The following is a 15586-nucleotide window of genomic DNA, read 5'->3' on the forward strand; positions in this document are numbered from 1 at the left end:
AGTGTTCAAAATTAGCCATGCACCAGGCGCATTTTGCCCCTGGCTTTTGACTACTTGCAACCAAGTGAAGATGCCTGGGCACCAGGATGGCACCTGACATCACCATCTGGGGATCATTAGATCTGAACTGTTTTCACGCACTAATACCCCATCCTGTAAAATTATATCAGTTACATTTTATCTGCACAATCGGAATGAATTTCTGGAACCTTATTGCTTTTTCTGTGCAGCCTGAGCAAGAACAGTCACCATTAAGAAAAAGAGGTCAGTTTAGGTCAATATATATGTATGTGGACTATCCCTGGATCAAGTGGCTTTTCTTCTTTCAGTTCTCAAAGCTCTTAATCTATCATGGACAGTCCATCATTTGAAAACTAAGACTGGAGCTGTCTTGCCCCAAAATGGAAATAGGCATTCCATTTTGACGACAGCAACCTTGGTTTAAGGAACCATTTGGGAGCCTAGCTTATATATCTAATTTTCGAACACTGCAGGAGAATAAGATAGATAATGGCAAACTGGATTCAACTGAAAAAAATTGTCCATCAAGACACAGGGCTATACCAGCTCAAGCTATTAGAAGCTTTTAAAAAGGGGAGTTCATAGGATCAAGCTATCAGTTGGAAAAAAGTTATAATTTGCATTGTTCTTATCACCATGATAGAGTTGTATTATCTTTAAAACCACTCTTAGCAGAGACACTGTGCAATGTGCCCAGCAATAAAATACTGGCCAAAGTTTATCGAACAAACCAACTCCAGCACAGCACTCCTTTTGACAGGCCTTGTTGACAGCAGTCTTAGATTCAATGAAACAGCCACAAGAAAATTCACTCACAGCTAGACAGCTTTCTAAAGCAGCTTACCAAAGCAGCTACTATCTCAGTAAAGATCATGCCACCCTCCCTGGTCGCAACTTACCCCCTCTTGTTTAGATGACGTACTGACAACATAATTACACACTGAATGATCTCTGCTGTTATACTTCCATGTTCAACATCAGGGATCCCAGACTACGGTCCGTGGGCCGGATACGGCCCAAAGGACTCATTTATATGGCCCGTGGCACCCCCCCGCCGCCCGCTCTTACTGGCGCAGTGCAGCTGCCCACTTCTGAGTCGCAAGAGCACTGGAAATAGCTTGCGCGCATGCACAAGTGTCATTTCCAGCACACTTCCGGGTCGGAGGAGGCCCGTCTGCATGCGCACAAGCTCCTGCAACCTGAAATTGCGCCGTAAATAGCGTGTGTGCGCGCGTATGGGCGTGCGCTCCCCCATACCGCCGCGCAATCAGCGCTGCAGGCACCGGCCCGAAGCCCGGTAAGTTTGGAGGCCCCTGTTCTACATACAGTGGTATCTCTGGTTAAGAACTTAATTCGTTCCGGAGGTCCGTTCTTAACCTGAAACTGTTCTTAACCTGAAGCACCACTTTAGCTAATGGGGCCTCCTGCTGCTGCTGCGCCGCCGGAGCACAATTTCTGTTCTCATCCTGAAGCAAAGTTCTTAACCTGAGGTACTATTTCTGGATTAGCGGAGTCTGTAACCTGAAGCGTTTGTAACCCGAGGTACCACTGTACTAACAACAAACTAATAATGGATCCTTCTGTAGCCAAAATGACCACCCAAACATTAGGGGGGGGGGCTATATTTTGGCTCAGGGAAATCCCAAGATTTGCATATGCACAAAAAATATTTTCAAAAACTATAAGGAGAGACATAAGGAAATAACCAGCCCAAGGGAAACTAGGTAATATTCCAACTATGGAATATTGGGTGTGCTGGGGACAAAAACACAGGACACTGGTAGGGGAGCAAAGAGGAATGGAATAGAATAACTGAGAGAACCCTGATCAGCAACATTCTATGTGGCAACATTTTCTTGTGGGTCCAATTTGGATCTTCCTTATTCTAGTGTTGATATAGCTTTAACACTTTCACACTGAACAATTAAACCTCCCCGTTGCTTCTACCTCTAGAAGCGGCTCTAGAAGTAAAAGCAACAGGGAAGTTTCATTGCTCAGTGTGAAAGTGTTTTACAACTTCTGTCACTCATGCAATTATCTTTCCTAAATATACCCTTTTTCATGTACATGCCTGTATATATCTCCCTATTCTAAACAGAAACCTGCTGTTGGGGATCTGCAGAAGAAAGTCACCCCTAAAAATGGATTAGGGAAACAGGATGTTTGGACAGTGAAAGCAAATTATAATATAGATCTTCACACTGTTTCTGCACCTGCAGGAACATGAGAGTTTAAAACAGCAGCTAAATTGTCATGGGGTGACAAGAAATTTACTAAAAGGGGGGCTTCCGGTCCGTCGCGGCGGAGAGAAGGACGCAGGGACTTCGCGTGCCGAAGTCCCTGGCTTCGCGGGGGGGGGGGGGAGTCCGCAGAGCGAGCGGACTCCCCGTAAAAACACCGGGTAGAGAGTCCCGGTGACTCACGCGCCCAGCGGCTGCTCCGTTTTGCGGATCCCCCGCTGCCCGAGAGCTCAGTAGAGCGATCGAGAGCCGGCGGGGTGGAACCGCGGGAGCCATTTTGGGCTACATCTTACCTCCAAGAAGTGAAGCTCCGAGTCCTGACCCGGCAAGCGGCGGGTTCTTCCAAACAAAATAAAAGATTTCCATAAAGTAAGTGGAATTTTTATTTGGACTTTAAAATCATCAATTGGAAAAATAAGAGAGATTCTAAAGAAACGGAAGTCGATCTCTTCCTAATGGCAAATTGGGAGGCGCTTAAATAAACCCAAGCCGAAAGACGAAAAAGTTTCAGGGACGGTAGACCCGAGAGAAAGAAAGACTTTTCGGAACCTTCTCAGCTCCCGTGTCCGGCACCCCTTGAGGTACAGCACCGTGGAGGGGAAGAGTGCTTTGACAGCTGTCAAAGCTGTCAAACTGTTAAAAGACCGGGTGGATTTATTACATCGCTGTGAATAGTAAAAATCAATTGAAAATGAGGTAGAATTATTTAAATTGAAATTAAGAATGGATTTGTGATGGAGTTAAAGACAAAGGGAAAGACCAACCAAGATGGAGTCGATCGTCCAAATAGGAAGGAAATTTCCAGCACCCTTTGCTCCCTATCTCCTGTTCGTCTGTGGTTAAGAGAACTATGAAAACAAAGCATTCTCGAGCCTTCCAGGAGGCTGTGCTGAACTATCTACAAATATGGGAGGACATTTACAAGGAACGGCAACATCCTAATTTACCATCAGTAGAGGCTGAAGTCCAAGTTCAGGATTTAGAGGACAATTTGGATTTTGAGATCTTTGACTCTGAGACTGTGTGCGAGGAGAAACAACCTGAGGAGAATTTTGAAGGCGACTTGGACTACAAAAAATATATTTTGGATGTAGCAAAGCTTGGATTTCAAAAGAAAGAAAAACAAGAAAAACAAGAAAATGAGAAGCAAAGGGACATGAAGATTAATGGAATTGAAGATCCTGGAGGAGTTAATACGCGGATTGGTGTTACTCAGGGATGGGAAGGACAGGGGCAGGGGGGAATAAAGGCCTGGAGATGGAATTGGGAAAGAACTGGTGTGGGGTGAAAATTTTAGTTAAAAGGTTTTTTCTTGCTTAGAACGACGGTCTTCGAAATCTTGGCTTGTTAACGGAAATGCTGAACCAATTGGGGGAAAAGACATAGGGAGGGGGGAAGGAGAGTGTAATAAAGTATATGGTTAAGATTTAGTGTAGAGATTTGATGTTAAGGGTAAAAAAAAACAACCTGAGTTTTCTGGAGGGAGTTAGAAGAATGGCTGAGGAAAGAATTTAATTTTGTAGTTTAATATTAATTTTTGTGAGGATAGGTGTCTGGGCAGAGAGCTGCCTACCCTTCTCTTTGTACTTGGAGACACCCAGTGGCAGGGGGTGCTCGGAGGGGAGAGGAGGGGGTGGAAGGAAACCCAGACACAAAAAATGGAACCTTGGAAGTGCTGTGCCCTGCAGGTCCCTCCTGTGGCAGAGGGGGGCCTGTGGGAGGGCAGCATGGAAAAGGAGGAGGATTGAGTCATTATTATAAGAATAAGATTTTGAATTGGAATAGAAAATCCGCCACAATTAATTTGAGAAGTTAGGAAAACCAGGAGGAAGAGTATCGAGGAAGTCACAATTACAATGTTAAGACAATAAGAATTTGGGAATTTATGTTTTCCCTACTGTTGTGTGTGTTTGTTTAAAGGTGTTTTTCTTTTTGAAAAAGTTGGGGGGGAAACCAACTCTCAGAGCTCCTCCATCCTTGTCCTTTCAGTGGCAGGGGGGGGGATAGGGGGGAGGAGGGAGGGGGGAGGTCAAACCCAACTTATAATGGACCCCCTTTGATTCTCAATGCCCACGGGTCCTACTGGTGGCAGAAGTGGACGGGTGGGTGGAGGGAAATTGAAGGGACAGTGTTATATTATATGTTTTGTGTGTATTGTTTGTATAAAACTAATAAAAATTATTATTATTAAAAAAAAGAAATTTACTAAAAGGGCATTTCATCATTTTGTTTTTCAACTGGGGTTCATTTTTAGAAAAGAAGCTGTTTCAGTTCCACATCTACTCTCACAGCTTCAGGCGCAGAAACCTCGGGCTCCTCGCGCTGGGAGGAGGCTTAAAAAGGAAGTTGCCCCCCCCACTTGAGTATGGACGATGCAGTGCAGCTGGGGAAAGCCCAGAAATTTCTCTTTTGAGAACTTTTTCCTGATGCAGAGTAAGGGAAAAAGACAAAATGTATATAAATCTCTGCAAAAGACTGATCTGACAAGGGGAAACCCCCCGGGAATTTGGAGTCGGGTCAAAGGAAGGATCGGCTAGCCGTCTTTGTGACGTCATAATGGAAAAGAATGTGAATTCTGAGACTGAGAGCTGTAGATAAGTAAACGAGGTAGCTTTAAAAAAAACAGACTTAAAGGCTACTCAGCGTTGAATCTAAGACAGAATAATAGAAAGTTAAAAATTAGAGGTTGGATCCAGTTCAGACGGGACACTATTTGTTTTAATATTTGGAAAATATAAAACATGGACAACAATAACACCATTTCCTGCTCCGCCATAATTATGGAGGCAGAGAGCACCATTAGGAAGGAAGAGAAGGTTTTGGACTGTGAGAAGAATGGTACACTATGGAACTTGATTTTTGGAAATGACAGAGATTTGTAACCCTAAAGGTGTCCTAAAAAGCACGGATGAGAGGGCTGATGAACTAATAGAACTGAATTTTGAAACAGACGATCTACACGAATCTAGAGAGGAAGAAAAGGGAGAAGAGGAAGGACTAGAAGACGACGCAAACTGTGATATGACTTTAGGGGAAACCCTGGAAATGGCAGAGGCAAATCGTAATCCTGAAGGAAACGCAACAATCATGGGAGAGCAGTCTGCTGAACCAACAGAACTGATTTTTGAGACAGAAGAGGACGAAGAAGAAATCACTGTTCCACCGGTGGGAGGGGTGGAACAGGGAAGGGTCTTGATTCGGAAGCCCCCCAAAAAGGGGAAAAACAAAAAGGTTGTTACCCCAGTGAGAGAGGGGGAGAAGGAAGCAGGAGGGGGGCAGAAAGAGAATGAGATTGAAAATAAAGTGTTGGGAATACAGCAGGGGGGGAAGGGTTGAGCAGAATTTAGATTGGGACAGAGCAGGAGTGGGGTGAGGGGAAATTGAGGTAATTTTTACAGGTCGATAAAGCATGGTTTGAACTCGGAAAGTATCAAGGAGCTGGCTGAAATCTCTGGAGACACCGATTCCAAGGAAAGGGGGTAGATTTAGTTTTGAGGGTGGGAATAAAAAAAGGGAAAATAAGATTTTGAAAATTAATTTTGAATATTTTTGGGTAAAAGGGTAGAGAATATCGGTTAATAAGGGTAAAGAGAAGTATGAAGGGCAATTAGTTAAAAAGAAGTTATAAATTGGAAGAAAGAATGTAATTTTAGATTTAGAAACTGCAATAACTAGTGAATAACAAGGAACTCAAGAAGGGGGAATGAGGAAGTCCGGAAATGTTTAGACTAGAAATTGAAAAATATGATTATGTCTTTTTATTATTATTATGGGTTTTTTCTTTCTATTTTTTTCTTCACTCTGTTATATAAAATGAATAAGAATTACTTATAAACAGAATACGAAATGGGAGTCAAGATGTAATCTTATGATGTTTAGTTAAGATTTGGAAATGCTATGAGTTAATTATAATAGGATGGCAAGAAGGGGAAGTGAAGAATTATGAAGAAATAAGATGTGATTATATTGTTTTGTATTGTTGTACCTTTTTCTTTTTCGCTTTTCTTTTTCTTTTTTCTTCTTTATATAAAATCCAATAAAAATTATTTTTTTTAAAAATCTACTCTCACAGCTTCCTCAGAATCCACTGAAGACAAAACTGGCAGAAAAATTCACACTTCCGCTTTTGCTGCCATTACCGAAAGGCGAGGATCACCTCGGTTCCGAGGTTCCTAGCGCTACGGAGAGGGGGTAATGCCACAAGGGCGATGTGGCTACCCGGAAAAATCTCAGAATGGGCTTTCTGAGAGCATGGTTATCCAGCAGTGCCCCTTAAAGTCCCCTTTACTGCCCGGTTGGCCAGTTAGAGCCACCGAGAGCAGGTCGAGGGGACGGAGCCTTGGATTGATTCGCTTCCTCCGGAGTCGCAAAGCTCCGTGCCGACGGTAAATGAGCAGCAGATGCCTCCAAAACATTGATTTGCCTGTAAGTAATTTCAAGAATCATTTTATTTGGAATAAATTTGGCGAAAGGAAGTGGATTTTAAAACGGAGGTCGGTCCCTTCCTCACCGAGTGGTTTATGACGCAGCTATCTTGCCGGCAGCCATTACCACGGATTGAACTTTATAACTTTCAAAAAGAACATTTGACCTCCCTTAGTGGCAGGACTAAGGGAAGAAAGCATATATAATTGGAACCTGCAAGAAACTCTGTTAAATTTGCAAAAGGACAAACTCCCTATAGCCTGGGGACGGGAACCGGGAGCGGACACTAGCCACATTCAAATAAAAAATTCAAAGAAGTAGATGTAAAAACTAATGATTTCAATCAAACAAAAGGGTTTCAAAACTGAGCTATGTGCTTTTTATCTATCTCCATCCTGCTCTTATTTGTAAAAAGGCTGTATGAAATTAAATGGAGACATGTTTTCAATACCTCTCTTTAATTCCTAACATTTTAAATCCATACCAAGGGAGATAATTAAAATACAGTTAAGAGAGCTAAATATGTCTGTCCTATATGTGAGATTCCCAGCATGTCCTATACATTTCCTACAACATCTTACAACCAGGTTGTGGGGTTTTACATTACCCATGGGACAAGAACCAAGAAAGATAACCAAGGATAATTATGAGAGACTGGCCTTCAGAGAAGCCTTACCTGTTCTCATCACTCAAACTTGAAGAGTGTTTGTCAAGAGACTGAGAGCGCTTGGCTGGAGACTGAGAGCGCTTGGCTGGAGACCGAGAGCGCTTGGCTGGAGACCGAGAGCGCTTGGCTGGAGACCGAGAGCGCTTGGCTGGAGACCGAGAGCGCTTGGCTGGAGAGCGTCTCTACAATTAAAATAAAAAGACATCAGAATCCTCATAGCCAAGTAAGTTACTATGGGGGAGGGGGTTCATGATGCTATTTAATAAATAAGCCAATATTAAGGCAGTATGCAAATTTTACTTCAATTGATGTGGATTTGAAAACACCCAGGGGAACCCGGCCAGATGGGCGGGGTATAAATAAATTATTATTATTATTATTATTATTATTATTATTATTATTATTATTATTATTATTATTACATGTATCTACCGGTAATGTTTATAATCTGCAGTGAAGACATCTGATAATATGTACACCAAGAATGTAATGAGACAATGTAAGCTAAATTGACAATTGTACCATTTAGAACAGGCACCCCCAAACTGCGGCCCTCCAGATGTTTTGGCCTACAACTCCCATGATCCCTAGCTAACAGGACCAGTGGTCGGGGAAGATGGGAATTGTAGTCCAAAACATCTGGAGGGCCGAAGTTTGGGGATGCCTGATTTAGAAGAATAGGAAGTCTCTCGATTTATTGCCAATGATACAGACCACCAAAAAACCATTTCACAGAAAAACGGTCAATTCTAGGAATGGGTTGTTTCTTAAAATTAATTAATAATTGAACAGGGGGATAAGCCCATCAGTCAAATAGGGCACTTCCAAGTTGGAATAGACACTTTTAGATAGGTGAACTTATCTCTTGGAAGCTTTTATCTCCTCACTCTGCTTCCTCCTGCTATCTAGAATCAAATCTCTGTTTATTAAGCCAAGATATGTGCAAAGTTACAAATCCACATGCAGCTTGCTCAGCTCCCTGTTCCCCAAGCCAGGCATCAAAGCTAATAGCAGTGTACTGTTACATCCAAACACTGGCTTCCAAACAAGACAGGAACTGGAAGCAAATTTTATTTCAATGGCTTCATTTTCTAGCCTCCTTGGAAGCCATTAACCAGCTTTCAAATTCTTCGTTAACAGAATAACTATGGTTAACTGGTTTCCTGGCATGTTTCCTACTTGAACAAAGGGCGCAGGGACCAAAGAAATTGCATGTGGGTTCAGTAAATTTATGCATATCTCAGCTCATTAAGCCAAGATCTGATCATCCAAATGCAGCCTCTTTACTTCTTCATCGCTCCCCCAGCCTTTAAGATCTTTAAGTATTTGGTTATTGACAAATAAGAAAAGTGAAGCACAATCATTTCCAAAAGCTAATCTCTGAAATTCACAGTTTGATCCTAACCATGACTATCCATTATTAGCTGTGTTGATTTCAGTTGAAATAATTTTCAAGTAATCTAACTACGTTTTAGGCGCCCAGTATGCCTTAGCAGCCATCCTATTTTTTCAAATTCATTCTGTAGCAGGGGCCCAAAGGGCCCCAATTAAGTTAATAATGTAATTCCCTATAAATCCTGGAATATGCTTATATTAGTGAATTATGGTAACCTGTTGCTTTAGAGAAACTGATGATTCAGCAAGAAGCCGTCCCTACTGGGATAGAAGGTCAGCTAATACGTAAATCACAAAGAAGCAATTCATAAACTAGAACATAAATTGTTACATCCACACGTAACACAGGTTCCCATACATGCAAACTAACAATATGTAACAGATCACAGTAAGAATCAAAGTTTAGTTAGCAACGCTTATTGCGCATGCGTATTAGATTAGGTAATGACGTACGTATTAAATATGAAATGAGATGATGAATATTAAATATAAAATGTAATGATTTATGTGATTGGTTAAATTGAGATCCTTTGTCTGAAATGTTATAAATACCCCTGCCTGGCCTTTGGGCGGGGTTCCAGTATTCCGAAATGATTCGACTGTAACCTTATTGCTTTGCAATAAACATAATGGACTCCTAACTCCTCTTGTCTCTGAGTTTTATTGGCTAACTCAGAAGATAAGCCATTTTTGGCTTACAACATTTGGTGCCGTGACTCGGATGTACCAAGGTTGAAGCAGGACGATTTGGGACATTTTTCTCTTCTACTACTTCGGCCGAGTCGGAGGATTTTTCTTCAAAGCGCGTGCCAAGGGAAGAATCCTGGAAAACCCGGAGGAGCAGTGGTGGAAAAAGAAGGCCCAACCTGCGTTTCAACTAACTGAGGAGGAGACGGAGTCCCGGCAACAAACGGCCAACAGATAAGAAAGGTATGAAATTCTTGGTGTATGGGAACCTCCTTTTTAAAAGGAGAAGCAAGGTCTGATCCACCTTGGAAAGGTCACAGAGGGCAGTAAGGTACTGCTAGTGGGCCAAATAGTAAACCAAGAGGGAAATTGAGGGTTGCGGGGCTAACTAGATTTAGCTGAAGTAAGAATTTGAAACTTTGTTGCTGTGTAAAGACTTGAGATTTGAAATAATCTTCCAGTAAGTTCTAAAACATTTTTTGTGTGACTGCGTGTGTGCTTGTGTGATGGCCTTCTACTGGGTGTGTGCTTGTGCGACGGGGTCCTTCTATGGGTTCCTTCTACTGGGTGTGTGCTTGTGTGATGGGGTCCTTCTATGGGTTCCTTCTACTGGGTATGTGCTTGTATGATGGCCTTCTACTGGGTGTGTGCTTGTGCGACGGGGTCCTTCTATAGGTTCCTTCTACTGGGTGTGTGCTTGTGTGATGGCCTTCTACTGGGTGTGTGCTTGTGTGACGGGGTCCTCTATGGATTCCTTCTACTGGGTGTGTGCTTGTGTGATGGGGTACTTCTATGGGATTCCTTCTACTGGGTGTGTGACTGCTTACAGGGTCCTTCTATGGGTTCCTTCTACTGGGTGTGTGCTTGTGTGACGGGGTCCTTCTCTATGGGTTCCTTATTCTATAGATTGTGTGAATTTGTGTGTTTATGTGAGTGGCTGGGGGAACCCGGCCAGATGGGCGGGGTATAAATAATAAATTATTATTATTATTATTATTATTATTATTATTATTATGTGAATTGCCAGGGATCAATCAGTAGGATTGGTGTTGCTGTTGAATTCTTTAAGTTGTCTGTAACAATTCAACAATCCATGAACCTTTGGTAAAAATAAACCTAAGCTCCTCCCCACCACAAGCCAAGTCTACAGGTATTGCCTTAACCTGTTTAGTTATTTTGTGCGCGCACAAAAACCACCAGCCATTTTCCTTAATGTAGAAATGAAGGAAAGAAAGGAGCGTGCAGCTCAACCTGAGACGGGTCTACTCAGAAGTCTTACTAAATCTAAGGGGATTTCCTCCCAGATGTAGGATGCACAGGGCTGCTGCAACTTTCATGATTCTCTACTTTGAGGCAAAGCTTCCCCTCCAGCTGTCACCAAGCCTTTGGACCTCCTTCGCATTACCAGAGAGCCAAGGCTGGGATCGCAGGTAAGATTGCTTGGAGATGCTCAAGGTTGCTGGGCCCACGCCCAGAAATGTGGGCCATGATGTTATACAGGTGAAACTCGGAAAATTAGAATATTGTTGAAAAGTGCATTTATTTCAGTAACACAACTTAAAAGGTGAAACCAATATATGAGATAGGTGCATGACATGCAAAGCAAGATATGTCAAGCCTTTATTTGTTGTAATTGTAATTAGGCGGGTCAATTATAAATGGAATGTAATTAATGAAATGTAATAGCGATGTTTATTTTTGTATTATTGCAACTATTTGTTTTTATTACTGTGGAATTTCCAAATGAAAGCGTATGTAAAACTTAAAATTAAAATAAAAAGTTGCATTACTGAAATAAATGCACTTTTCGACGATATTCTAATTTTCCGAATATCACCTGTATATAACTAAGCTGGGGGCAGGAAAACGGCCGGCTATTCCGTTAAGTGGCAGTTAGGTGCGAGAGGTGGGGGATGCTCCCTGGGGAACGTACTGAGGCAAGCGAGCGGACGTTACCCCTGGACGTTGGGGAGGCGGAGGCGGCCTAAATTCGTTCAGGCCCGGCCAATTCCCCAACCCGCAACTCCCTCAGCCTCCGCCGCCACGGGGAGAGCGTACCCGACTACTGCGTCGCGAAGGCGTCGACCGGCGCGAAGAGCGTCCGCTGGAGGGCGAGCGGTGCCGGCGGCGGCTCCGCGGAGACCGGGAGCGGGAACGCGAGCGCGAGCGGTGCGAGCTGCGGCGTCTAGATGAACGGGAGCTGGATCCGCTGGTTTTGTACCGGCTGGAAGACGGCTTGCTTGAACGGCTGCTGCTGGCGCGGGGCATCACGATCACAGCAGCGCCTCCGCTGCGCAAGGCCGCTCTCACCAACTCCTTTCCCAGCGCCCGCCCCCTCCCGCTCTGCGCACACATCAACTTTGCGCGCGCATGTAGCACCGGACGCAAACGCTGATTGCGCCGGGGTCGGCGGGCGGGGGAGACGCTTCCTTCCGACGTCCTTATAAAATGGCGGCGGCGGAACTCGAGTCACGTGGCCTTTGCGCCCGCCCGGGGCTGTAAGGCATCCTCCCAGACGCTAGAAGCCGCTGGTGGGGAAAAAAATATCAATGGGCTCCGTCCGGCCTGGTAACTAAGAATTTATAGAGAGAAAAAACGTGTAGAGCAATATACCCCGAGTTTCCCGTTCTCCTTTTGCTGTGCTCTGTATTCAACAGGGGTCTGTACAGTTCCTGTACAGTTTTAGACCTGACTTTTGTCTGCAAGTAGTGCAGAAGCTCCTACAGAGAAGTAGGATGAGATGAGTGCAGTTTAATTGTTGCAGTTGTTGGCTCAGGAGTTACCTATCTTGAGCCGTTCTGATACAGATACAGTAGATAAACAGAAAGGAATTTAAAACATTATGGTACTCTTTTGGTTTGAGTCTGCCATTGCCATATTAAACTTGAAATATGTTGAACGGTTGAACCTATTCTCCGGACCATCTGTCCAGAAGGAATGCAAAGTGCAATTGAGGACACGAATTACAGTACAGTGGTACCTCTACTTTACGAATTTAATGCGTTCCGAACGCACATTCGTAAGTAGAAAAAAATTGTAAGTCGAATCCCATAGGAATGCATTGGGAGAAAAAATTCGTAAGTCGAAGCAACCCTATCTAAAAATTCGTAAGTAGAAAAAATCCTATCTAAACCTCATTCAAGATGGCGGACGGAGCTCTGTTCGTAAGTAGAAACATTCGTAAATAGAGTTATTCGTAAGTAGAGGTACCACTCCAGTTTATGCAGGGTGGTACCCCTGATCTAGGGATGCAGGTGGCGCTGGGGGTTAAACCACAGAGCCTAGGGCTTGCCGATCAGAAGGTTGGCGGTTCAAATCCCCGTGAAGGGGTGAGCTCCCATTTCTCGGTCCCTGTTCTTGCCAACCTAGCAGTTCAAAATCACGTCAAAGTGCAAGTAGATAAATAGGTACCACTCTGGCGGGAAGGTAAACGGTGTTTTCGTGCGCTGCTCTGGTTTGCCAGAAGTGGCTTAGTCATGCTGGCCACATGACCCGGAAGCTGTACGCCGGATCCCTTGGCCAGTAAAGCAAGATGAACGCCGCAACCCCAGAGTTGTCCGCGACTAGACCTAATAGTCAGGGGTCCCTTACCTTTACCTTTACCCCTGATCTATTAACTTAAGCTGCAATGCTGTGTAGTTTTGTAGATGAAATTCAAGCCGCCTGGCTGTACAGGAATGCACCCTTAAAGAGTACATTTCCTGGAATAGCTAACTTTATAGAAACCAAATATTAATATGAATTAACATAACTATGAAGACATTTAGACCTACACAAAGTCAGAACAAAACACATCAGAAGGAGGGCTTGCAGTGACATGCAAATGCAAGATTTATGCCTCTGACAAAGGATAGCTACTCCAGTGAAATGATGTTTGGGAGTAGTAATGCAGGAAGTTGGCCGACAACTCTTCTGCTGCATTCAAGCACACCTTGGCAATATGTTCAAGTGCTTTTTTGGCAGATTCTCCCTCTGTTGATTCTTTGTAACTTGTTGGAAGGAAATGGAACCCAAGCATATCATCTTATGAAAGACACCAGTATTATAAACAGCGGTAGAGCACACGTGTTGCATGCAAATGGCTTCAGATTCAATTTCTGCTGTTTCACATGCAGAAAGAAAGAACTAAAAGTGCACCACTCAACTAGTTGAGCACCAATGCAGCTTGCATGTACCAAGTTTCATGTATGAACACAAATATATGCAACATAATCTTAAGGGGTAAAGCATGGATACATTGTGGAAAAGAACAAGTTCATTTTACATACGGGAAACACTGGGGGAATTCACACTTGTGATAGGAAACATCATAGATAGGAAATACGTGGCCTTTCAGATGTTGTTGGACTCCAGCTCCCATTGGCACTAGCCAGCTTGGTTAATGGTCAGGAATAATGGGAACTGTAGTCCAACAACATTGGAGGGTCACACATTCCCTGTACTTGTTTTACATTGTTGTGTGTCTGTGTGTGTGTATGCACACACACTTGTGATGTCCACTCTGGATCCTATCTTCACTGCAATCTGCAGTGTAAATAGGCAGAGAGGCAGGAATCAGTAGGGGATGGAATTGTGTACAAACTGAAACCAATGGAGGTGCACTAGATCCGCTTGCAAAATCACCATCAGGAAGTACCCTTTAATGGAACGTTTGAAGTAATGTTTGGAATTCCACGACGTTTTTAAAGAGCAAGTAAGAGATTGTGTGTACGTAACCTGACATGTTCAGCAGTGGGTGTTGCAGAATAATCAGGGAAGTTGCTGTGCAGCTGGAATCTGGAAAGAGCTTGGCAGAGGTAGATTCATGCCACGCCTCATGTTGAAAAAGGTGGGACCTGTAAAGAGGGGTATTCCTTTCTGGGTTGGGAATAGTATGTGTATGGAGAATGGTGGTGTTTGCATAAAGAAATAAATATTTTCCTGTAACAAGATTATGCTTTTAAAACATTAAAATTTTGCCTTTCCCCCTTAAGAATCATCACTCTTCTGTCACCACTGCCTACTATTCCATGAACCCGGGACTTCTCTCCCCGCTGCCCTCAACTTCCAAATGGATTTCTGGAAACATTGGCTATCCATTTTGTCTGCAGACTGTGCATCTCATCAGTTAATTTGCACAAAATATGTACTCCACAGGTAAAAGTGGCTAAGAACATAGGAAGACATTTGATGCATCAGGCCAAAAGCCTATCAAGTCCAGCACCTTGTTCATACAGGAAGCCCACCAGCAAGACCAGCATGCAACAGCTCTTCTCCCTTTGTGCGTTACTTATTATCTGAAGCTAGCAAACAACAAAGCCCTACAGCAAACTGGCATATTCAAAGGATGCTTTGCTTGTTTGCTTCATTGCATCCTCCCCTCTGCTCTGCCCCATCTGCCATCAGCTGTTTTTCTTCCCTTCTCCAGTCTCACTTTATTTTCTGCCACTTCCTATGCTTGTAACAATCTCCCTTTGTCTGCTTCTTAATTCTGTACATTTCCCCTCAAATCCCAATTTCAGAAAGACTTGTTCTCAGTCTCCATAGGAAAGCCACTTCTTACATGCTTTCAGAGCAAAAGTAAGGACATTGGTACTGGGTGCAGATTCTAGCACCTTTGCTCAGGACTTCAGCTAGGGGCGAGGATAGTGTTAAGCAGCTTTTTAGTAAAACCTGCAAGGATGAGCTTGAAAGCATGGAGGCAATAACTGGTGAAGTCTCAAAAAACCAGGGGGAGGGCAGGATTCCTAGGATGGATGACACTGCCTGATATAGCTTCTATGCCTGTCCCACATCTAGCAGAAGAAAAATAAAGCATGCAAAAAGGCCGAGGCAATTTTGCAGGGTATGGACAGGTTACAGAAACCAGCTTTCTCTTGACGCAGTTTCAACTTCACCGTGTTACTTGATGCAATTCTCACTTGCGACGCTTCCAGGCTGTTGGTATTTCCAGGTGGTATTCAACCACATACTGGCAAATTCAGGTTGCACAGCTAGAGTTGATGTGGCGGTCTTGCGCAACTATTTCTCCCAAAGGCTGGACTCTTTGCGATATGGAAAATGACAGGAGAACAGACTGGAAAATGTGAGACAACACTTTGCTTTGATGCCGTGTCTTCTGACCTCCTTACAAACAAATCAGAAGGAATGCTCAATAAGCCGGTTGCCTGGG

At 43.6% G+C, this 15586-nt stretch overlaps 1 protein-coding gene across 5 annotated transcripts in view; it reads right to left on the minus strand.

The window, feature by feature from the left end:
- LOC118082703 (zinc finger protein 318) overlaps nt 1-11850 on the minus strand; it is a 40059-nt gene extending 28209 nt beyond the window's left edge. For all 5 annotated transcript variants that reach the window (XR_009557381.1, XM_060272915.1, XM_060272913.1 and 2 more), the window contains exons 1-2: nt 11494-11850; nt 7363-7535 (exon numbers count right to left, since the gene is read on the minus strand). Coding sequence is in view for 4 of the 5 variants with exons in the window: in XM_060272915.1 (XP_060128898.1) it covers nt 7363-7535; nt 11494-11790 (470 nt within the window). In the remaining variant the exon portion in view is untranslated. The remainder of the gene's footprint in view (nt 1-7362; nt 7536-11493) is intronic.
- Between the last annotated feature and the right edge of the window lie 3736 nt (nt 11851-15586).

This window comes from Zootoca vivipara, chromosome 3 (genome assembly GCF_963506605.1).
Source record: "Zootoca vivipara chromosome 3, rZooViv1.1, whole genome shotgun sequence".
Lineage (NCBI taxonomy): Eukaryota > Metazoa > Chordata > Lepidosauria > Squamata > Lacertidae > Zootoca > Zootoca vivipara.